The sequence below is a fragment of the Pan paniscus genome, chromosome 3, assembly GCF_029289425.2.
Source record: "Pan paniscus chromosome 3, NHGRI_mPanPan1-v2.0_pri, whole genome shotgun sequence".
NCBI classification, from domain to species: Eukaryota; Metazoa; Chordata; class Mammalia; order Primates; family Hominidae; genus Pan; species Pan paniscus.
In genome coordinates, this window is record NC_073252.2 from 106,984,189 (window position 1) to 107,007,713 (window position 23,525).

Consider the following 23,525-nt stretch of genomic DNA (forward strand, 5'->3'; position numbering starts at 1 on the left):
GGGTGTTCTCGTCACCTCTTTTCCTCCCACCAAATGAAAGGATTGAATGATTACTTTAAAGAAAGATATTTATTTAAACACGCATGCATACATAGACACACACCCATGTTTTTAATCAAGAAAAAGATGTGTAAGACATTATGGAATATTTTATAATGTAGATTGACTACTTACAGAGATTGAGCATTTAACTTTTCTCTACATCATATGTGTACTATGTATGTGTGTTAAGTAATAAATGTATTTTTTAGTGAACAGATACTTAGAAATTCATATTTCTCATAGTTTTCATATTTCATAATTTGACCTTTCAAGTTTATGTTTATTAATTGATATGATGAAAGATTATAATACATGTAATGTTACCCTTTGTGGAACATCGCCTAACATTTTTAGAAAGACTTTTTTTTTCCTATATAAATCCTCTGTCTTTATACCATAAAAGGTTATCTTCTAACTAGGACAACTGTGTCCAACCCACAGCCCACGGGCCACATGCAGCCCAGGATGGCTTTGAATATGGCCCAACACAAATTTATAAACTTTCTTAAAGTGCTATGAGATTTTGTGTGTGTGTGTGTGTGTGTGTGTGTGTGTGTGTGTTTTTTTTTTTTTAGCTCATCAGCTATTTTATGTGTGGCCCAAGACAGTTTTTCTTCCAATGTGCCCCAGGGAAGACAAAAGATTGGACATTCCTGAACTAAGTGATAGCTTTTCAGTTAACTTCTCCATTCTTCCCTATTCCTTGACTCAGGGGCTTCTCTCAAGAACTCAATTTGGGGATGCACAACCCAAAATCTGGGATCAGATCTTGGTCATAATTAGGATTTGATTCGTTATCCCATTCAAAGGGGGTATCAAAATAAATCAAAAGTGTAACATATCTGTATAAAGCTTAACCTTCAGGTTTAGACTTTTGCTTTTTTCCCCTTCTTTTCACCTTTCACTCTCCATTACAGGAGAACCTCAAAATCAGGACTCTGCCTTCACCTCATGTCCCTGCTAGAGTGCCCTAAATATTTCTAGAGAGTTTAACTATGAGGGGCCCTTCTGATAGGAGATCAATTTTACTCCTCTAAAATTAAAATATTTATTTTTAAAAGATGTGGGAAAGTTAGGAAGGAAAGAATTAGGTGATGAAACACAATACTTATTTTATAAATCTACACACTCACTCTACAAGCACATATATACACTCCAACTCACACATCAATCACATACTAAACTCTTGAGGCTATAAAAGAAAGAAAATCCAATGGAATTATTCCTACATTATGAATATAACTCTAGATCTCAAACTCTCATGCTGAAAAAGACCACACGGTGGAAAGCTAACTGATGAGCTTTTTGCTGTGTCACAATATTCTGTACTTTTCTGGGAGTGTCTCTGACACAGGAGCCTAAGCGCCAATGAACCCCCAGCATGGTTCTGCAATGGAGAGGAAAATGCCGTGGAAGATCTCTTGAAGCGATTCTGTACTCAGTTCAGTTTATTTTTCTAATCTACATCAGCAGCAAGCATGGACATAATTTACTTTTAAATCAGTGTTGGGCTAAGTATTGCCAAGTCCCGATATTAGACAAAGGAAGTCATAATATTGTGGGAAAGTGGGATTGTATCAAAGGGTAGAATCTGGCCTAAATATTAATGAAAAAGATGATGCTCACTTTAGGGCACATACTCATTCAGGAGGACTGTAAGACTTTAAGGATTCTACCCCTTCTCTCAATATAGTTTAAAACTGGTTTTTAGTGCAATGCAAAGGAAATCCAGTGTTCCCATGAGTAAATCTATAAACTTCCAGAATGAATCTAAACTGTATTTATAAGTAATCATTATGATAAGGCAATGTTTTATTAAGTAATTGAAAATCTATTTGAATATTCCACTCTGAAAACAGTGTAAACTATACGAGATTATAGCAGGTTTGTTTTGGTTTATTTTTTAGAGACACAACTGTCTTACAGACTTTTTAGCAAAACACAGACTTGGAGAGCAGTAAAAACTTAGCCTTTAAATTTGAAAGACTAAGGGACCTAAAATTAGATTGTCTGAGAAGATCAGTTGCTTTTTCAAACCAAAGCAGACCATGGATCTCTGTATCACTAATTCCAAATTTCTTAAATAGAGAATTGATAGGAAATCTTATAAAATAAATAGTAAATTTTGCAAAGTTCTGCTAGGCTCTTTGAAAGAGTCTCAACTTTACCTAAAACTGGGCCTAATGAGTCATTGCTTAGACTCTTAGTTTTGAGAGAAAAATCTGTTTTTAAATTAGAGAAATGTTAAAAGAATGTGAAAGACCTCCTCAAAAATTATGCCCACCCTAAGTGTTTAAAATGAAGCAATTATCCTCTCAATGACTTCAAGAAGTTGGAAACCTTATTTTACTACATCTTCAGGTTCCAAAATACAAGAAGGGATTTATTCTCTCTTCCCTTTTCTGCTAATAGGTAAATTTTATTTTTCTATTCATATGTTTATCTACAACATCAGCTACTGCTAGACAAAGGCAGAGTCATGATCTTTAAAAGATTTAACCTAATATAGAATCCACATTTACTTGCTAGCTACATCTGTGGTCTAAAATCTGACTGTATGGGCATTGATATCCAAATGCTCAGACGATAAACTGCTAGCATGTGTTTCCTGTTTCAGACTCAAATGAGAGTATGAATCTAAACATATTCACTGCATGTCTTCTAATTTATTGCTAAAGTGACATACAAATAAAAAAACAAAAACTAATGTATCCATAAAATGGTATGGCTAGTGCCTCTAATTAAAATTTAGTTCATTAACAAACTTAGTGTGTATAACAACAGTCATGGCACAAGTAGATATAAATCACATAAAAAATTATCAGTATGGAAGCATCTGCAATGATAGGAAAAGGAATATAATTCATAAAGAATTGTCCATCACTATTGAGACAGTTTAATGACAGTTAGATAGAAACAGCAAAGCAACACAGCCAATTACAGACTTTTTTTCTATTAAAAAGTTATTTAAAAGAAGATAGAAACATGCAGATTACCATGAAGCATGCAGGATACATTGTTGGCATTCCAACCCACCTAATCTTTGTGAGTTTCAAACAGCTAAGTATATGCAGACTTTTATTTCACAAAGCATCTTTTACATATATAAAGTTTGTTTGCACATTGTGCTATGGTCATCATCAAGATCTTTTAAAATGCAAAACAACAATAACACTCTGTAATGCAAAACATGAAAACCGCATCATTTTGTAATAATTGTTTTCATATTACACAGTGGATGGTAGATATAAAATGGTGAATATGAGACAGTAAGAACACACTAGAGATAGAGATATTACCTTTTGCCCTGGACGACCAGATTCCCCAGGTTCTCCCTGGCCAAAGAAAACCAAAGATGAAAAAGACAGTCTTACAAGAATTTTCTAAAACACTTAGACCTCTGGGCACCATCACAGGGATGGCCTAGCCCCCTTCTTCAACCACATGTCTTTTATTTCCTTTATCCTTCGACTCTACATCTCACTAGACATACGGATTTTTTTTTTTTTTGCTGTAAATATAGCTATAGATCACATATAAATCACATTTCCATAAAAATCAATCAGAAAGGGAAGAGAATGCAAGACTTCTTATTTAAACCTTCATCACATTTCCCACAGATATTCCCTATTGTTTTTGGAAGCCCAGTTATTGCAGGAGAATAAGAACAGAGTTACAACCATCAAAGTTGCTAAAAAGGGAGAGAAAGTAGAGGCCTATAAAAATCAGAACTGTAACTCCTGGAGTACAAATACTTGCAAGGTTATAGTTACCTTAATTCCTGCAGCAGATGATCCAGGGTCACCCTAAAACGAAACCCAGGAGAGATTATCTCACAAGTTACGGGAATAGGAAACATCACAAGCACTCACAGAGCCATCACCAACACAGGTGCTCAAAGGGTACCTCATGACTAATGGGCCTAATTACGTTCCATAAGACTTTGTACCAATATCTCAGCTGTTAAGATGTCAACAATTTCCAAGATAAACAATGTACTTCCTAAAAACTGGGTTTACTTCGCATGCAGATACATAAGGACTACATTCCGTGAAATAAACATGAATTTCTTCCCTTGATACAGTGCTAAAAATACATTGTGAAGCAATAAATTACAATTTAGGGATATGGAACTTTTGGCTTTCTCTATTCCTGGAATTTATTAATGCCATCAGCTATCATTTACTGGGAGTTCCCTGACCCTTTTGCTCTTCAGCAAGTCAAGGTTCAACAGATGAAGTCAGAGGTTAATGATGTCGAGTTAGAAAAAGCCACGCAGCAGATCAGTTTGTTTTCCTCGTAAAGCACTGTCACAGTTACAATGGGCACGTTTTTTCCAGCTTTACACTTATTTCATTGTAACTTAGGCACCAGGAAGTTACAGGATGATGGATGACTTGTGGGTGAGGGGGACACATGTGAGCTCTGAGAGAAAGTCTTGAGAATCTGTTTTTTTATAAGGCACTGTGTTCCAGCCAGATTTCACTGAGGGTGAATACTTCTCTAAAGCAAATGTGTTATAAATAAGCAGAGAGGAACTAATGGGGAAAATAATATGGAGGGTAGCTGGGAATGTTGCTTATTTCTGAAATGAAGTCAGCAAAGGGCCTAGAATTTCAAGTTCCTTCTAGCCCTCTCTGTCTCATGAATACACTAGAAGGAAAAAGAAAAGGTCATTTGAGACTGTCAAGAAAATAGAAACAGCCACAGGAGGGAGGCACATATTGGGATTTCCTCAGCTGTCTCATCTGTACAAACGCTCAAGGAGCTCCGGGGGCCCATTTCCTTGTTCTAGATTCCAGAAGCTGCTCATCAATCTCTTTTAGAGACAGACATAAGGCCTCAGGCCTCTGTAGACGGGCCACTTGCCCAGCTCCCTCAATTTCTCTCCCCTCTGCCCATGGCTGGCTTTGCCTCAAAGACCCCTTCACCAACCAGCCTAGACACATCAGACGCATGCCCCTCATGCACACATCTTACTCCGTAGCATCATGCTCTGTTCATGTCCACCGCAGCTCACTTTCTAATTGGCTATTTATGTTCCCTGCCTATTCATTGTCTATCTCTCTGTTAGACAGTTAGCTGCATGTGAGCAGATTCTGGATCTATTTTTATTCAGTTCCCGGGCCCATAGTATATGCTCAATACATGTAAGGTGAACGAATGAACAAATCTCAAAAAGAATTTTTAAACAGGTTAATTGTCAAGGATCAAAATGTAAATTCTTCAGGAAGGGGGAAAAAAACGCTTATGAAAGAGAAGGAAATAGCAAATTAGCTTGTTAAGTAAACCGATGGTTATGTGAGTTTCTTTGACATCTATAATTGCTATTCCTCCTGTTGAAAATTAAAATGTAACTAAACATAAAAAACAAGAGGACCCTAATACTGTCTTACTGTAGAATGAGACTGATTTCTCTTGCCAATCATTAATATCCAATTGAGTTCCAAATGGGAAGCAACATGTCCAATAAAAAGAATATTTATTTCTACTAAATTAAGTCTGAAAGCCATCAGTACCAATGAATCAGGTTTGCAATATTTTATACAATAATATCTTTGAATTCATAAAAGCAATTTTGACTCTACAAAGTTCCTACTTTATCTCATTTAAACCTCACAAAACTCTCATGAAATAAAGGGGGCAGATATTACTATTTCCATTTAATAAACAAGGATATCAAAGCAGCTAGAGGTTAAATGAATTTGGGGCTTCCTAAATTCTACTGCCGTGTTTTAGGTTTTTTTTTTTAATACAAAAAAATTGTTGGCTTATTTCATTTTGACAACAGGACATAAAGGTTGTAGTAAACTTGTAAATACAAAGAAGCTGCTTGTATTAATTGTAGTTGAATTCAATATCTTAATGAAAAGCATCCAGATAATCCCTAATGTGAATAAAGACTAGATTTAGTTCTCATAAAAAGTGGATGGAAAGAAAAAGACAGTTTCTTGAAAGGCCAATATATTTGTGGAAATCTGAGCAGTTCCATTTGATGGACAACTAAGGGTGATTTTTTTTTCTTTTTTAAAGACTTAGAACTGTGAAATCTCATGGAATTTTTATAACTTTTAAGTGGTAACATGACTGCTGGAAGACAGTCATAAGTTAAACATTTTAAAGGATAATGCTGCAAGTAGTGGAAATAAAACAGTGTGTGTTTATAATCCTCCTTCCCCACAAAGTGAAAATGAATACTGGATTAAAGTAGGGGGAAAAACCCCAACTGCATCTTAAGTATACTCTTAGCTTCATAAGTCAGTTGGCTTGGAAATAAAAATTTCTACAGGGTAATTTATAGATGAGGAAATACTATGAGAAGATACTTGAGATAAATGAATTTGACTTTACTGTGTTTCATTCAAGCACAGTTTCCATTTTTGTTTGTGATTATTTTCAAAACAACACTCAGATAATTATATGTGTGTGTTAATAAGGCACGTGTGGATATATGAAGTGAATGTAGTGACTTATTTTTATCAGTCATTAATTCATTCAACAAATACTTAGCAAGCACTAATTGTGTGCCAGACATATCTATTAATAGATGCTGAGAGCTGGGAGATAACAGTGAACAATGAAGTTATAATCCTTGTCCTTGTCCTGCATTACAATGATCATTTTCTAATATATGTAGTGCAAAAATATTATTGATGGAAAGCATGAAAGGTAATTCATTTTTTTCTTTCTTTCCTTTTTTTTTTTTGAAATCTGGTGTAGAAAGAGACTGTCATGTTTGGAAAAGTCTGTGTCACTATGCATGCACAGAAGACACGATAAGCAAATGCATGGCTATCAAAGGAATTATAAAGAGTGCTGTGGAGAATACAGCAGGTGACCTACCTAATCCAGAGGAGACTGAAGGCTGCTCCAGGGAAATGACTTATAAATTAAGTTTACAGCAGACTGAAGAATGAGTAATATTAGAAAGTAGAGAAGTGGTGATGAGGAGTCAGGGGGCGGAGGACAGACAGCAATAGTATTCTAAATTATGGGAATGATGTGTGCTAATTAGGGAAGGCCAGGCACCAATTAGGGTGGGAGTGCCAACTGGGATAGGCCTTCAGGTGTGATTTTATGAAAAGAAGACAGTTTGGTTGGCTCCAAATATGATGTGGCTTCTGAAAAGGCTCAGAGAATGCAAGTCAAAGACGCATTTTCATACTTCATACTTCATACATGCATCTTTGCTATGTAGATGTGAAGTATGAAGATGAAGACAGTGTGAATACACATAGAAATGGAAATGGGGGAGAGGGGAGCAAAGAAAAAAAAACAGGTAATGCTAAGAAAGTGAAGGCAGAGCTTTTGAACCAACAGACAGAATTGTGAAGAGTAGAGTGATGTGGCCAAACCATTTAGTGTGCAGCACAAATACCCCATTTCGCACAGGGGAAAATAGATAAGAAATCAATTTCTACATTTGTTGGTGGGGTTAACACTCCAAAGAGTGGGACATAATCCTTCAATAGTAACTCTACGCGTGACTGAACTCCGTCTTTGGCAGGTTTACGCTCTTAAATCTAGGGTGTACCATGGTTGTAGGCCAGAGTGTGCTGAAGTTGCTGGCCACAGAGAAAACCCAGCCTAGTGGTTTTTATAGTTCCACAGTATTTCCAGATGACCAGTCTGGAAAGGTTTAGATTACTTTACCATCCAAAGGCGCTGAGTTGAATCAAAAGGAAAAAAAAAATCCTATTAAAGTCAATCAATGACGTAATTTACTACATCAATGGCAGAAAAGAAGGATTTTTTAAAATTTTTACATCTCAAACTTGGTAAACGATGAATGAGTTTCACATACTGAACACAAAGGCCATGAGAAGAGTGTTTCCAACATGCTGGAAACAAATTATATGACAGAAGCAGGAAATGTTTAAAAAACACATCAAAAATTATATTCCAATTACAGCATTCTTGGGATAAATGCTACAGGTCGGATTACATATTATACACATTACAGATTCCTATTTACAATCCCCTGTTTAGACCCATTGAAGGTTTATAGAAATGATTTCCGTTTTAACTGAAGTATTTCTTATACTTAATTTCAGCTGACTAATAAAACTTTTTGATAAAAAAAAGAATAACAATCTAGTTGATTTCAATTTCCATGTGGGAAGAAAAGCTAATATTTATTGAGAGTTTATTATGTGTGAGTCAGTATGGTAAATGATTTGCATTAATATATAAAATAAGAACAGTATTCCTTTGAGATGAACTTGGTCTTTTCAAAGAAAAAAGCTGTTTTACCATTGTAAAATTAAATTTCAAAAAATTTAATTTTACAATATGATTGAAGAAACAATTATTGGCCTACATTCCAAAAATGGAACTTTAAAAAGACATCTTTTAAGCATAAAATTCTCTACATAAATCCACATAGGCATTGTTCAGACGTAGTATAAATTTTTTTCACTTGGAAAAAATTGCCCTCTGTGTAGAATATTTCCTTTCTTTTAAGCAGAGGTTGGTAACTATGGCCAAATTCAGTTGGCCACCTGCAAGACCCAGGAGCTAAAAATGGTTTTTAAAAATCAAAATAACAATAATAATTCATGACACATGAAAATTACATGAAATTAAAATTTCAGTGTCCAGAAATAAAGTTTTATTGGAACACAGCCTACTCACTTGTTTATGTATTGTCTATGGTTGCTTTCATGCCATAACAACAGAGTTGAGTAGCTGTGACAGAGACCACATGGCCCACAAAATCTAAAATATTTATGTTCTGGCACTTTACTGACTTCTGCTTTTAAGCAAAAACAAGCAAGTTAGATGTAACACCAGGTTTATATATTTAGGATTTCAAATTTTGACTTTGAGAGTAATCAGGGTATATCATTGGTCTCATTTGTATTAAACAGATTCATGCCATATTTGATTGCAGCATGATACTTAAATTTGGCAGATAAATAAAATGGGCCTACAGCAGTGGTACTCAACTGTGGGTGGCTTTGTCCCCCAGGTAACGTTTGACAATACCTGGAGACATGTTTGATTGTCACAACTTGGAGGTGCCATAGGCATCTTGTGAGTAGAGGCCAACAATGATGCTAAACATCTGAGGGCCCCGTAACAGAGAATTATCTGGCCCCAAATGTCAATAGTGCTGAGGTTGAGAAACACAGATCTATAAGAAAGTGAGCCCACTCTAATTTCTAGACTCCTCGAATATGAATATAATTGCTACTTGGTGACATTAATTCATTCCTACCACACATGCCATATTTATATTAATATTTATGAGAAGAAAAAAGATAAATTTCTTTTTATTTTGTAGCTATGTTTTTATGACTAACCATTATCCATCTGTACTGTAATAATTTTCAAAGTGGAATAGTCTTAGTCTCAACTGCAAGGCTAAATAAATAAATCTTCATCACTCAACTACTTAGTTTGATTTAAATTAAAACCCATCTGACTTTATTCTATTTTCAATCTCTTAAAAGATCTTCTTAATCTTTAACACATAGCACAAGTGAAGTATAACATCCTTCCTCTGTCAGAGGTATCTATAAAGTATGAATCCAAGCAAAAGCTATCACGATAGACTGAGGAAAAATATGAAGAGAGGAGGCAGAAGACAAGCCACAAGACTACTGCAGTATAAATGCTAATAATGGTTTAAAAGACCCTTTGCCCCAGGACTGAATATGAAGCCTGACAAAATACCCAGATTTAGTGGAATTTGAATTGAGGTAAATTTTCAAGACTGCATTAGAGGGTCTAATCAAGTGACATTAACTTATAATCAAACTTTTCAAAATTATGATTTCAATGGGTTTTTGGGGGAACAGGTGGTGTTTGGTTAATGGATAAGTTCTTTAGCGGCGAGTTTCGAGATTTTGGTGCACCCATCACCCAAGCAATGTACACTATTATACCCAATGTGTAGTCTTTTATCCTCACCCCCTTTCCCATACTTTCCCCAAGTCCCCAAAGTCCATTATATATCATTCTTAAGCCTTATAATCAACTTTTTTTTTTTTTTTTTTTTTTTTTGAGACAGAGTCTCTCTCTGTCGCCCAGGCTGGAGTGCAGTGGTGCGATCTCAGCTCACTGTAAACTCCACCTCCCGGGTTCACGCCATTCTCCTGCCTCAGCCTCCTGAGTAGCTGGGACTACAGGCGCCCACCACCATGCCCAGCTAATTTTTTTGTATTTTTTTAGTAGGGACGGGGTTTCACTGTGTTAGCCAGGATGGTCTCGATCTGCTGACCTCATGATCCACCCGCCTCAGCCTCCCAAAGTGCTGGGATTACAGGCGTGAGTCACCGTGCCCGGCCTCAACCTTGTAAATCTCATTCCAATCCTCTGACATGTTCTCTCCCGAAACTGGTACAAACTGAATCACTTTAGGGCCTCTATTTTCATATGCCTGCGCATAAAGGGAGCGTCCCATTTACACATGAATAAGTGTTTTAATTCCTTGAAAGCCATATTACTGAAAACTTAGCTACACATTTTCTATAATTTTTGATATATCATTTTACTTTGAAAATATTTTAATTTGTGGATAGGAGCTTGTGGAATAATCACCTTTTATAAATCAAATATTTAAATGTTTTCTAAACTTGGAGAATGATCTCTGACCTTTTCATATTAAGCAACTCTCACTCATCTCTCTAAAAATCCCCTATCTTCATAAACTTGAAGTATATTTTTTGCTCACATATGTACCCTTTCATGTCTTACAAAACTGTACCTTTTCGCCTGTGTCACCCTTGGGGCCATTCTCTCCAGCATCTCCCTGAGGAGGTGAGAAAGTGACACATGTAAAATACATTGGTGACGTTAAGCAGATAATATTTTTCATTATTTTAAGCTTTCTTTCATGAACACTATATATTAAAATCTGTTGCAAATGCTCTATAGAGCTAATGTATTTATACTTGACCAGTTGTCTGATATCAATAAAAGAAATTTTACTACAACGAACATAGCTGAACAGTTTTAAACTATTCCACAGTATTAACAGAAAACACTTATCTGTCTTCCAATGCCTTATTTGGGCACTTAAAGCCTTCTTAATTCTGTCTCTGCTCAAAGCTCCACTCAAACAAAGGCTTTCTCCTGACAGTTCCCTGAATATGCCATGGGCCTTACCAACTCTGAGGCCTTCTTCATATCATTCCTGTCACCTGGATCCCTCCCCTCTCTTTCCCTTTCCATCTGTATAAATCCTGCCCTGTCTTCAAGCATATCTCAAAATCTCCAGGGCCTCAAAGTACATGACAGGGCCCTCAAAACCTGTGGACTGAATATTTATTTATCTGGGCCTACATGGTTTGCATTTGTGAAGTGAATGTTTTATGCTTTACTAGAAAAATTTTAAAAATCATAGTTTATGCTTTTTTTGTTGTTATTTTTGAGACTTCCTATGCCTGTTCCCTCACTGACATCTCTTTTCTGCCTACGAAGCAATGCATTAGGGAAATAAAGCATTCGTTTATTATGTTCCTTAAATTCTGAATTCTTCAATATAAGTCTTACAATATGTTATGTGGAAATGTTATGGACTTTGGAGCCAGGGAGACAGACCAGTTCCAGCACCTACTGGGCAAATGAGATTCTCTTTGCATCAGGTTTCTCCTGTGCAATGTAATGGAAAGGATAATTTACACAGTTATAAGAAATAAGTACTACACTGTGTGTAAAGCAACTAGGGCAGTATCTGGCACATCATAAGCTATTAATGATAACAATGCATTACTATTCACATATTCCATAGGCTGGAATGCAGTCACTTTTCTATTACTCAAAAAGTTTCTTAAAATAGGACAGAAACTATTGATCATAACTTTCTTGGGAGGGGGGAGAAAGGAAGTTGGGAAGGCAGACTTTCACTTTTTTCTCTGTATTTTGTTTTATTCTTTCAAATAAGCATGAAGTTAGTCTGCCTGGGCATTTGTTTATGGTGACAAATACACTGTGGCAGGCCACAAGAGCCTGGGACACTTTCTCTGATGAACGCCTGGTATGGTGCTGATACTGCTCCTTTTCCCTCCTAATTTCTACACAAAAGAGTCACCAAGTGACTAATTAATTTCAGGTTAATTACCATGAACTGATTAGATGCTAAATAAATGTCCTAGTAATGTGTTATGAGGGATCTTTGATAGGCAGTTCATTTGCATGCTTTTTATAAAATTGCACAAAAATCCCTCTATTACAGAACAAAACAAACAAACCAACCTTCTTAGTAGGGAAACTGGCTCAGAGTAATTGCAAAGTGAAGGGTTTAACTGAGCTGTCCCCTCAGGAAACTGCCCTTTCCACCCACGTATTTTGCTCCCCCTCCATTAAATAAATGGTTTTTTTCTTTACAATGTTGAAAAATACAGTTATAATTAATAATTTTTCTTGATCTTTACATAAACTTCTTTTGGGATGAGAGGTTATAATACTGGTTTGTCAGAAAGACCATATCACTTACAAAGAGCATGATGTAGTAACTTGGTAGTTTCCTACTCAGCATATTTTTCAAACACTATTAAAATAAGTAGCATGAGAACCAGGAAAATAAGTATCGTAATATGCAATCAGAGCCTAAAAATAATCAGGACAGGCCCAAGTAAGAAAAAGAGTCTAGGAGTAACTTAACACTCTGCTTTTCCTGTTTCTCTTTCTGGTTTTTATGGGAATTCTTTGTGGGCAACCTTCAGATAATTGCTGCAGGTAAACATCTGTATCCCTTTAACCTAGTGACATTAGAAGCAGTAGAGAGAGATGTGGGTGCTTGGAAAAGTATTAGAATGGCATTAGCAAGTAGGCAGACCAGATTTTGCAGGCCTAAGGATTTTTGAAACCCATTTAAAAGCTTAAAAGCCTGACACAGAATGTTTAAATTTGCTCCCTTTCTCTTCATTATTAAATATTTGTTCTGAAGGTACATTGGCACCTTTCTCTTTATTTTTTAAAACTTTTTTTAACCCAAATTTTTGTCTATACATAAGAATCACACTATTTCCTCCTTCCACTAATTAACAGTTTGAAAAAACACAGGAGTCATTATATCTATATCTATATATCTATATATCTATATCTATCTACCTACCTACCTACCTACCTACCTACCTATTAATCTACCCACCCATCCATCCATCCACCCATCCATTCATGCATATAGTTTAGTTTGAGTACTTCTTTGGTATGCTGGTGGTGGGGAGTAGGGAGAGAGAAATACAGGCAGAATCATTCTTACCTTTTCACCTTGTTCTCCAGGTTCTCCCTGAGCAAAAGGACAGAGATTGGGTGACATCAAATCATAAAACAACTAATTTTATTATCATTATTAAACAAAACAGATATTGAACTTACTAGGTAAATTATGCATGACACTTTCTATTTTGGCTACATGCAGTTGCTATACGAAAACAAATGATAAAATGAGTTTCCTGGAGAATTTGAGTATGAATATCAATCATCAAATGTAATCTTAATTTTTTGCTTTTATAGCACTAAAGAAATGTTTTTGAAGATTATCATCCAGAAACTGGCTTTTGGAGCACTAAGGAGAATGATGGTGTGGCAATTCAATATCTTGAGAGGCTTCTTAGCCTACAATTTTTCATTCTGCTTAAACTCAGAGTTAATCAGGTGGACTAGCATGTTTTTCTGAAAATCCTTTTATTCAAAGCATTCCCTGGTTCATAGATCATTTCCAGGGTCTAGGGTGCCAGGGTAGTTACCCAATCTGTCTTGCCCTAACATGATCATAAATAGTCCTAATCTTGAACCCCTTACAATGTCATAAACTCTCTTTAGCTTCTGGTAAAGAGCATGTTCCAGATCAGGTCTATTTTAGGAGGCACCTTAAGGAAAGACACTAGAATGGGGCAGAATTGAAGTGAGTTTAGGAATGATGTCCTTATTCAAAATGATGACCTGGATAGCATGAGGACTAAAATGCAAAATGGTGCCCTGAAGAGAATCTCATTTTCACTTTACCCAGGAAAGGACAGAGGTTGGAGCAGGAGAGTAGGAGTCCTAAAGTAAATCATATACATTATGATAATAGTTTCCTATGAAAAGCTTGAGTGAATGTTGCCATAAGATCAGACTGCTTTGGAAAAAAAATGAAATAAGGCAATTATTGTATTTTTTAAAATTTATAACCCACTGCAGAAGTCAGTTTGGAAGCAAGACTCTTTTCTCTGGAACTCAATCTGACCCTTTGGCTTTCTGCATTTCTGGTCACCTTCACTGCTCAACACCCATCCTGATGGTCGCTAGGCAACACCAGAATAGCACTGTGAACATGCATTAAGCATTAACTCCCATTGTTTGGCTTTTTAGCATGGAGAAAGAGAGAGAAGAAGACAGGAAAACAGCTAGAGTCCCAGAAGGAATATTTTCTTTCCTCTCCTGCAGGACAAAGAACAGGTCTATAAATTTAAGGTCTGTCCTAGGCGCCTGTCAATAGCAAATGATCTGTAAAATCAGCTGACAGGCATCTGTGGGTACGAATACACACCAGCACAGCTGATGGGATTAAACATTAGTTTTGTACTTCAAGGGATGTTCACTCATCAAAGGATTTGGGATTTGGCTGCCTGCTTGATTTAAACTAAATTGTCCCCAATCTTTTTATATTTAACTGATTCAATTTTTTTAAGAAACAAAGAAGACTTGGAATAAAAAAATCTTCATTACATTTTTTCCCTATTTAGTAATTCAGACTACATCCATTTTTAAATTTTAAACATCTTTATTCTGCCTTCATCTGATTAACTGGTTATGTTGTGTAAGAGTTGGAGGTGGCCAAATCTTGGGGAAAAGCCATAGTGAATGTCATCTTTAGTAAGGCATGTAAATATAAAAATTTTAGGCAATATGGACATGACCTATGTTTTTATATACCCATTAAGTGGTAAAATGACAACAGCCATATTGGAAACATAGGCCTACTCATGTTATTTAAGTATCTCAGAATAAAGATGTCAGATGATCACATCCCATTTATTTTTCTGCATTTAATACTAATGAGAATCACAAATATAATTAATTCATTAGTAACAAAGTTCTATACTATAGCATATTATACTATTCACAAAATACCCATGTAAGTGCAACTGGTGAGATTATTAAAAATTGTATTAAATAATAGCTTACAATTTCCTGACAATTCATGTGTCAAATGATTCTGCTTGGCTTTATTTGTACTAACCTTAGGTCCTGGTATTCCATTCTGTCCTACTGCTCCAGGCAACCCGGGCTCACCCTCAAAATAGAAAAATAGATACTACTAAGTAAAATAGACAAAATCAATACATTACATGGATCATTAGAGGAGACAGCCATCTAATAATTCTCTAGAAATAGATAAAGAATAAGTGACTATTAGTTTAAATTCAAGTTAGCTTCCATGGTCCAAAACGCTGCATGTAATGGAGCAAGGATACAACGGGGTTAATTTCCTTTGTTCAGTCTTCTCATCATTAAGAAAACTGAGGCAACTTACCAGTGGAAATTAACATCTAGCATGTTGCTGGGTACATTGTGAACATCAAATAAATATTTTTTGAATGAGTAAAAGACAACTGAAAATATAAGACTCTCCTGGCAAAAAACTTTTAAGTGATTCATCAGCTCAGAAAAAGAAAGAATAAATCATTCTGTTCTCACATTAGACTTAAATGAACATTTACAAACCTAAATCTTGAAGAACATACACATCTTTGAACACCTACTTAATTCATTTAGACACGTTTGACACAAAAGTAAACACTAAAGACAGATTTGGTTTTTCTTTCCAATTTCATTGTAAAAATAAGTAGAATAAAACATTCAGACTTATGGATCTCATTGCCATATTGAATGATAGGCTTTTGGGCAAAAGATGATGGCTATTAGGCTAGAAAAATTTCCTATTTCAGAAAGATGATGATGTATACCAGTCTTTCAAGACTCTGAACCAGCAATTGTTTTCCAAAGAGACAAAGCTCCCTGAAGTGCCCAGAAACAAGGAAAAGATACTTTGGGCCTTTATGCTTCCATGTGGCTCAAACTTACAGCAATTAGAATTCTGTTCTCATTTTAAAACATTCTGAAAGCCCTTCACTGTGTGCTCCAATTACTGGACAACTTTCTTCTTTCCATTGAGGCTAGTAAAGTTGCTCCTTGGTTGATTTTTAAAAAATAGACTTTATTGTTAGAGCAGTTTTAGGTTCACTGCAAACTTAATTGATTTTTGAGAATGTTTTCTAAGTCACCTGGAGGGCAAGAATTCTGTCACTTTTATATTTATGTTCTCAGCTTCAAAAACGTATATTAATAATAATAGTAACATTTCTTAAGTGCCAGGATCTTTATATTCATTGACTCAATTCTCATAAATTCCTATGAGGTAGGTACTATTTTTATCTCTACTTTACAGGCAAAGAAACTAAGGCACAGAGAAGTTAAGTAATTTGTCCAGATTTACACAACTATAGTCAGGACTTGAACCTTCATGGTTTAAGAAGGTATGCTCTTAACACCATGTTACACTGATAAGTGAATGAATGTATCTAGGAATTGGGAGAGAGTAGATGATGAATATTTCTATCTTAATTATTATTTGGTTTATAGTCCCACTTATAAATGACTGTCAGAATGTGTAGAAACCTGAATTAAATATAACCTACATAGAGATGATTTTTTAATATCTACCAGATAAACTAAGCAATGTGAAGCTTGTAGTGTCTAGAATAGCGAAAAGTATTTTACTATTATAGTGGATTATTAAAATTGCTAAAGTCTTAACCTCCTGGAAAAAAAATCTGCTTCCTATATAAAGTCACACTGTAATTGTAACTCTTGCACTTTCCTTGGTAAAATGGGAAAAAATGTTGACTTAGAATAATGATGGTCATTATGGGAAGATTTTGATATGCCATTTGTACATAACAAAGGATAAGAACTTGGAAACAGAATACACCCTGAAAAAGGAGTATCATTTACTGTGCAAACAGAAAAAGACCTATGGAGTCTGCTTGCTTCAAAGAATCCACAACAGGAAGCACTAATATCATAACTCATGGTTTCATGCAAATAAGAGATGCCGCCAGGAAACAATACAAACATTGTTTAGACTTTCAAAGAATAACCATGGTAGCCAGAGTTTTTTTTTTAAAAAATGGTTAAGCCCCTGGAACCGGACAAAATTCATGCTGAGATTTTGAAGCAAGGAAGAGAAATGTTGCTTAGGTATCTGCATAACATTCTCCTTAATATATGAACATTGAGGGATGAAAGTTTGATCTCCTTCTTTTCTTTGATTTTTTATATTGCCAATCTTTAACATAAAAGGCAGCAAAAAATTGTACCTGTAATCCCCATCACTCTATAATAATTGTTTTCATTTTGTCCTGTCTCCTTCTGGTCTTTGATATTTACGGTTACATAGTTTCAAGCAATTGTAAACATTTTGCATAGCTTGATGTTTTCACACAGTATTTGTGAATACTGTCTTGTGAATAGTTTAATCATCTATCAAAGTCAGGTGTGACCACTTGTTTAATCAGTCCCACATTGTTGAATACTCGTGTTCTTCCAATTTTTACTATTAAAGATAAACTAAAATAAATACCTCTGTAAATATACTCATTTTTCTGTCAAATAATTTAATTATGATAAATTATCTAAACTTGTTTTATTAGTCAATGGAAACATTTTATGGCACTAACTGCATATTTCTAAATTGCTTTCTAAAAGAGTTCTGAGTTTTATTTGCTTTTATAGGCACTTCAAAAAAATTTTATAGGCATTGCTTTTATAGGCATCCACTCTGTGTTACTTTTTCACAACTTCTTACAACAATGGTTTTTCACAACAGCATTGAATATCACAATTTTAATTATTTTTGTAGCCATTTTAATAAGCACAAATGAGAGCTTACTGTTGTTCAATTTTAAATTTTTCACTTGTAAGCTTAAATATTTTCTGATGGGTTCATAATTTAAGTAGGTATTCACAAAATTTTACAGCTGAAAAGTGAATAAAGCTAGAGGAAAAAATGACTGATAGCATTTTACCCTTATAATAGTTACATCACGAAACACATACTCCAAGTTAGATTAAAGGACTACAGAGCATTCTGTTATTGTCCACACTTAGTTTCCCAGGTTCTGTGAAAAGAATATAAACGATAAACCACTGTCTGAGTTTCATAGCCAAGCTATAGGAATCTGTAGGTGCTGATTATTCAACTGACAGTGAAAATTTACTATACGATCTACTCTGGACTGAATGTTTCCTGAGACATAAAGATAAAATAGACATGACAGGTGCCTGTGCCCAAAGAGCTTATTTTTGAGTGGGGAAAATATATACATATATGTATACATATACACATATACATATACACATTAGGTGGCATCTAATTGAGTTCATGAAACATTTTTAGGGGCAAAGTTTTCTTACACTTCATGAAGTAAGAAGCATAATAAATAGAAAACAACAAGAAGTCTTGCTGAGGAATAAAGCATACATCTTATATTGTATTAATGTATTTTAATATATCAGGACAAAAATTATTATCATGAGTCCTCTAAACAAAGTTGTAATGATGTTACACTATTACATAATAGTGAACATGTACATATACAGAAAAATATATCAGAAAGGTACAAACAAAAAAAATGGGAACCAGGTCGTGTGTGTGTATGTGGGTAGGGGGAGCTGGTCTCATGTTTGTGGCATAATCTATCCATCTATTTCTGAACACATTTCATACTTAAAACACTGAGGGCATTCCATAGATGGTAATAAAGAAAAACGGCAGCTAACATCTTAACCACAGGTAGATTAATGGGGTTTTGTCTACTATACTTTAAATTTAAAGGCTATTCCCAGTATGACCATCCCAAAATGGCCATTTCCATTTTAAGCTGAAAACAAGTTCGACTGACTTTTAAGAAGGATGGCTTGCTGCTTTCATTTTTTTTGAAAAAACAACTCTCTTAGAACTCTAATGTAAAACATCACTCAAGGCCATACAATTATTTCAGGTACTGTCATTCAAGGGCAACTTGAGTGAATAGTTAAGGATAAAAAGAAATGCGGTTTTCTTACAAATATTGAGTGCTCAAAGGAAGTAGGTCATCTAGCAGTAATATTGTTCATCATCACTTCAATCACGATAGTCTTCCTTTCTGGAAATTGGAATGAGAATGGAATGGACCTATATATTATACCTGGAAAATGAGCAGATTCTAAACCTGTGTTGTCCAATTGGTACCACCAGCCACAGGCAACTATGGAGCAGTGGAAATGTGGCTAGTCCTAATGGAGATGGACGTAAGTGCAAAATACAATTTTAAAGATTTAGTAGGAAAAAAATGTAAAATATCTCACTAAAAATGTGAATATTATTATTCTTGAAATATTAATTCATGTCATGTTAAAATGATAATTTTGAATAGATATTGAGTTTAAAAACTATATTATTAAAAATAATATTACTTGTTTCTTTTTACCTTTTTTCAATGTGGTTAACAGAAAATTAAAAACTACATATGCAGTTTGTATTTGAAGTTTGCATTATATTTCTGTTTCTATTGAGCATTGGTTTAAACTATAAAATTATTTAATTATTAGAAGACATCATGAACCAAAAGCCTTTAAAACCAAGGAAGGAGTACTATCAGTATTAAAGCAAGTCAACATACAGCAAGACTTCAGAATGGAGACTCCACTCCATTGCATATGCAGTTAAAATGCACCAGAGAACTCTGCCAAGCTGGAGCAGTATGTGGGGGGGGGGGTGCGGGGGGAGGCGTGGAGAGACTAGAAGCAAGCTCTGGCTCGGGACAGAGTGGCTTTTGGAGGGTCCAGGAGATCAAGTTCTTGTGTGTAACATGGCACAGCCACAACTGGTCTCTGTACTGTCTGTACGGTAAGCCAGTGGTTAGAGGCTGACTCTAGGGACCAACTAACGGAGTTCTTTGCCACCCACCAGCTTCCAACATTCTCTTAAAAGCAAGTCAGGCATAGAGCTCCTTCACTCAGTTCTCTGCAAGCCTGTCCCATCTCATTCAGAATAAGAGCCGACATCCTTACAATGGTCCCAGCCCCACATGATCTGACCCCTGCTGCTCCTCTGACCTCCCTTCTGCTGCCCCCTCACATACTCCAGCCACACTGAACCCCGCCCCCACCTTGCTCCGGTGTGGAAAGCAGCCACCTGCCCAGGGCCTTTGCACCTAGGCGTTCTCTAACGGACCTCCTATGTTTTTTCCTCGGATAGCTATAGGATTGCTCTCTCACCTCCTTTAACTTTGGATCAAATATCTCCTTACTACAGGGGTTACCCCTGAGTTCCCCCCACTCCCCTAACCACACCACCACTCCCTATAAAGGCATATGCCTGTGCCTTTCTCTATTATACCAACTGCCGCCTAAGATACAACTTTGTGTTTCTTTTCTGTCTCCTGCCATTAGGACTTTCAGGTTTAGCAAACAAAAATATAGGAGACTGAGTTAAATTTAAATTTCAGATAAATAATGAACCATATTTTAGTTAAATATATTCCAAATATTAAATGGGACGTAGTCACATTAGAAATTCTCAGTTGGTATGTGAAATTCAAATTTAATAGGGCACCTTATATTTTATCTGACAACCCTATTTTCCACTCCCACATCCCCATCACCACTAGTCTATGAGCTCCTTGGGCAGAGAACTTGGTCTATTTTGCTCATTACTCTTTCACAGTGCCTATTAAAACCACTCACACATAATAGCTGTTCAGTACATCAGTGTTAGAGGAATGAATGAATATAGGAAAATCAAATGCATTAAGCCTACATGAAGATGTGAAGCACTGAACAGGCCAGGTAGAAAACGAGACAGCAAGGCTGCCCAACTGGGAGTTTGGAAAATAATATAACTGTCATGGCAAGAGATGGCTCTGTCTCAGGAACCGCAAGGCAGTCGTCACGGGAAAAGAGAAGGGAGCAAGGAAAAGATGGGAGAAACGTTAACCCTGCAGTGGCACACCTCCAAGTCATGCCCAGTTCAGTCCGAATCACTAGGATTGATGGACACAGGCACAGCATGGGGTGGAGTGAAGCGAGGTGAGTGCGAGTTAGAAGAGGAGTCTGTGAAGGGCAGGGTGACAGGAATGAGAACTTTAATGGCTTCCAAGAAAAACCCTCCAGGACTCTGTTGGGGGAAGAGTGTTTACCTAGAGGACTAAAGGCTCCAACAATTCATCCTGTGGGTCCAGAGCCTGGGCCATTGTCGACATTTCCATGTACTGCTCATCTCTTCTGTCTGCTTCTTCTTCCTTCACCCCCAGTGCCTCAGGTGAGGGGCGAGAAGTAGCTGGGACAATGCTGGTTCTATAAATTTTCATGTCATCTGAAGTTCCCCAAAGACCCTCTCAGAATTTACACAAGTGTCATCATTTACTCCATGAACTCACTAACATCTGCTTTTCCCTAAGCAGGAGCACTCACAAAACAGTGAAATATTTTAGTGAAAGGAGCCAAGCCAGTCATTCTTAACAGAGGAAGAAACACATTCAGAGAGAGGAAGTAACTTTTCCAGAGACAAAAAGCCACAAAGAGGTAGATGTGAGATTAAAACCCAGGTCTTCTGATTCCTCATCTTGTGTTTCTTCTATTGAAGCAGCTTGTGTCTAAAAATCTCATTCAATTTTATCCTTTCTTTTCTGTTTAATTTTCACATAAAATAGTAAAGTGGCTTTAGGACACTAATACCAGCCTAATATCATAATACCAGCTGTTCCACATAATAGCTGTTCAGTACATTGGTGTTAGATGTACTGAACTTCCAGTTCTGACAAAGAACAATTTGCTTATGCTTCCATGGGGCTGTTTTTCTCTTGTAAAGTGTGTGGGGCTGAATCAAATATTTGCTTTCTTCCAACTCTAAAGGAGTAAGATTTATTATTATTGCTAGTAGTTGTTGTTGCTGCTCTTGTTGTTGGACTAAAGACGTTACCTGGTCATTCTTTATTTCTTAGAGATCTGACTAAATTTGGCTCAAGTCTAAGACTTGCTTTTTCCAGCCCCCTGCTCAAGCCTTGCATTTATACATGTCTCTGCTTTGCCCCATACCAATTCAGGTGGTTCAGTCAATTCTTCACCAGTTTCCTCAAGAATTCCTCTCTGCAGGCATTTTGTGAATTCAAGATTCACTATTTGGTACTCTCAGGAAGGCGTCATCACTGAGCTGAGTCTGTCTTCATCTTACTGGCTTCTCCTCTCTCCCTCTTCCACCTCATGGTCCTCTTTCTTCCCTCCCTCCTAGAACATCCTAGGAAATCGGCTTCTCTCTGTGTGTAGCAGTTCAGTAGTCTTTAGCTCCTCCTTGCATCCCCAATCCCTGATTCTTTTTCTTTATCATTCCGGGAAGCAGAGGAAGCTGTGTAACACGCAAAAGTAAAAAGAGAAAACCCCTAGCCTGGACTATTAGGTTTGCTTATGCATCAGAGAACTGGCATCCCTACTGAGTTATCTAAACAGCAAACTCCCTCCCTAAAATTAGAACCGCATAACCACCCAATGGGTTCATCTTGCCCGCTGCCCAGACAGAGCCAATTTATCAAGACAAGGGAATTGCAATGGAGAAAGAGTAATTCACACAGAGGCGGCTGTGCAGGAGACCAGAGTTTTATTACTCAAATCAGTCTCCCCAAAAACTTAGAGATCAGAGTTTTTAAGGATAATTTGGTGGGTAGGGGGCCAGTGAATTGGAAGTGCTGATTGGTTGGTTCAGAGATGATATCATAGGGAGTGGAAGCTGTTCTCTTATGCTAAGTCAGTTCCTGGGTGGGGGCCACAGAACTGGTTGGCAGGTCGAGGTGGGGCCATCCGGTTAGAAATGCAAAAACCTGAAAAGACATCTCAAAAGGCCAATCTTAGGTTCACAATAGTGATGTAAGTTGCAAATCTTATGACCTCCGGAATAACGGCTGGTAACATTTAGTATTCCAGCCCCTCTCATCCTTACTTGGTGGCTGGTGGCCTTTCATTCATTTTACAAGAACAGTTTAGCTTTTGGGAAGGGCTATTATTTAAACTATAACTAAAATCCAAGACTAGTTCAACCTATGCCCAGGAATGGACAAGGACAGTTTAGAGGTTAAAAGCAAGATGGAGTTGGTTAAGTCTGGTATCTTTCACTGTCATAATTTCCTTAGTTATAATTTTGCAAAGGCAGTTTCAATCTCTTTGTCCACATTGGTAATGTGAATACTAAATAGTAGAAAAGTAGACAAGTATATCAGCCAGGAACTTAATACAAATACCCTCTTTTGGGTAATTTGCTGAAATGGGTCTTAAACTGTTTAATAACTAAATTTAACCTGGTGACCAAACCTTCCTTATGCTTTTTTAAAAATTACACATGTCTAAAAATGATAAATAAGAAAACATGATAGTTGTATCAATAATACAATAGTATGAGGTGTTTCAGAAATAAGTCTGCTAGTTAACACTTTTAATCTTAGATTTTCATATTGTTC

General features: G+C 36.3%; 1 protein-coding gene across 6 annotated transcripts in view; it reads right to left on the reverse strand.

Annotated features, from left to right (window-relative positions):
- Positions 1 to 23,525, reverse strand: part of COL25A1 (collagen type XXV alpha 1 chain) — a 499,684-nt gene that overhangs the window by 80,193 nt on the left and 395,966 nt on the right. For all 6 annotated transcript variants that reach the window (XM_055111699.2, XM_063603863.1, XM_055111701.2 and 3 more), the window contains 5 exons: positions 15,218 to 15,271; positions 13,253 to 13,279; positions 10,754 to 10,798; positions 3,816 to 3,848; positions 3,342 to 3,377 (listed from right to left, as the gene is read on the reverse strand). In XM_055111699.2, the coding sequence (XP_054967674.1) occupies positions 3,342 to 3,377; positions 3,816 to 3,848; positions 10,754 to 10,798; positions 13,253 to 13,279; positions 15,218 to 15,271 (195 nt within the window). The remainder of the gene's footprint in view (positions 1 to 3,341; positions 3,378 to 3,815; positions 3,849 to 10,753; positions 10,799 to 13,252; positions 13,280 to 15,217; positions 15,272 to 23,525) is intronic.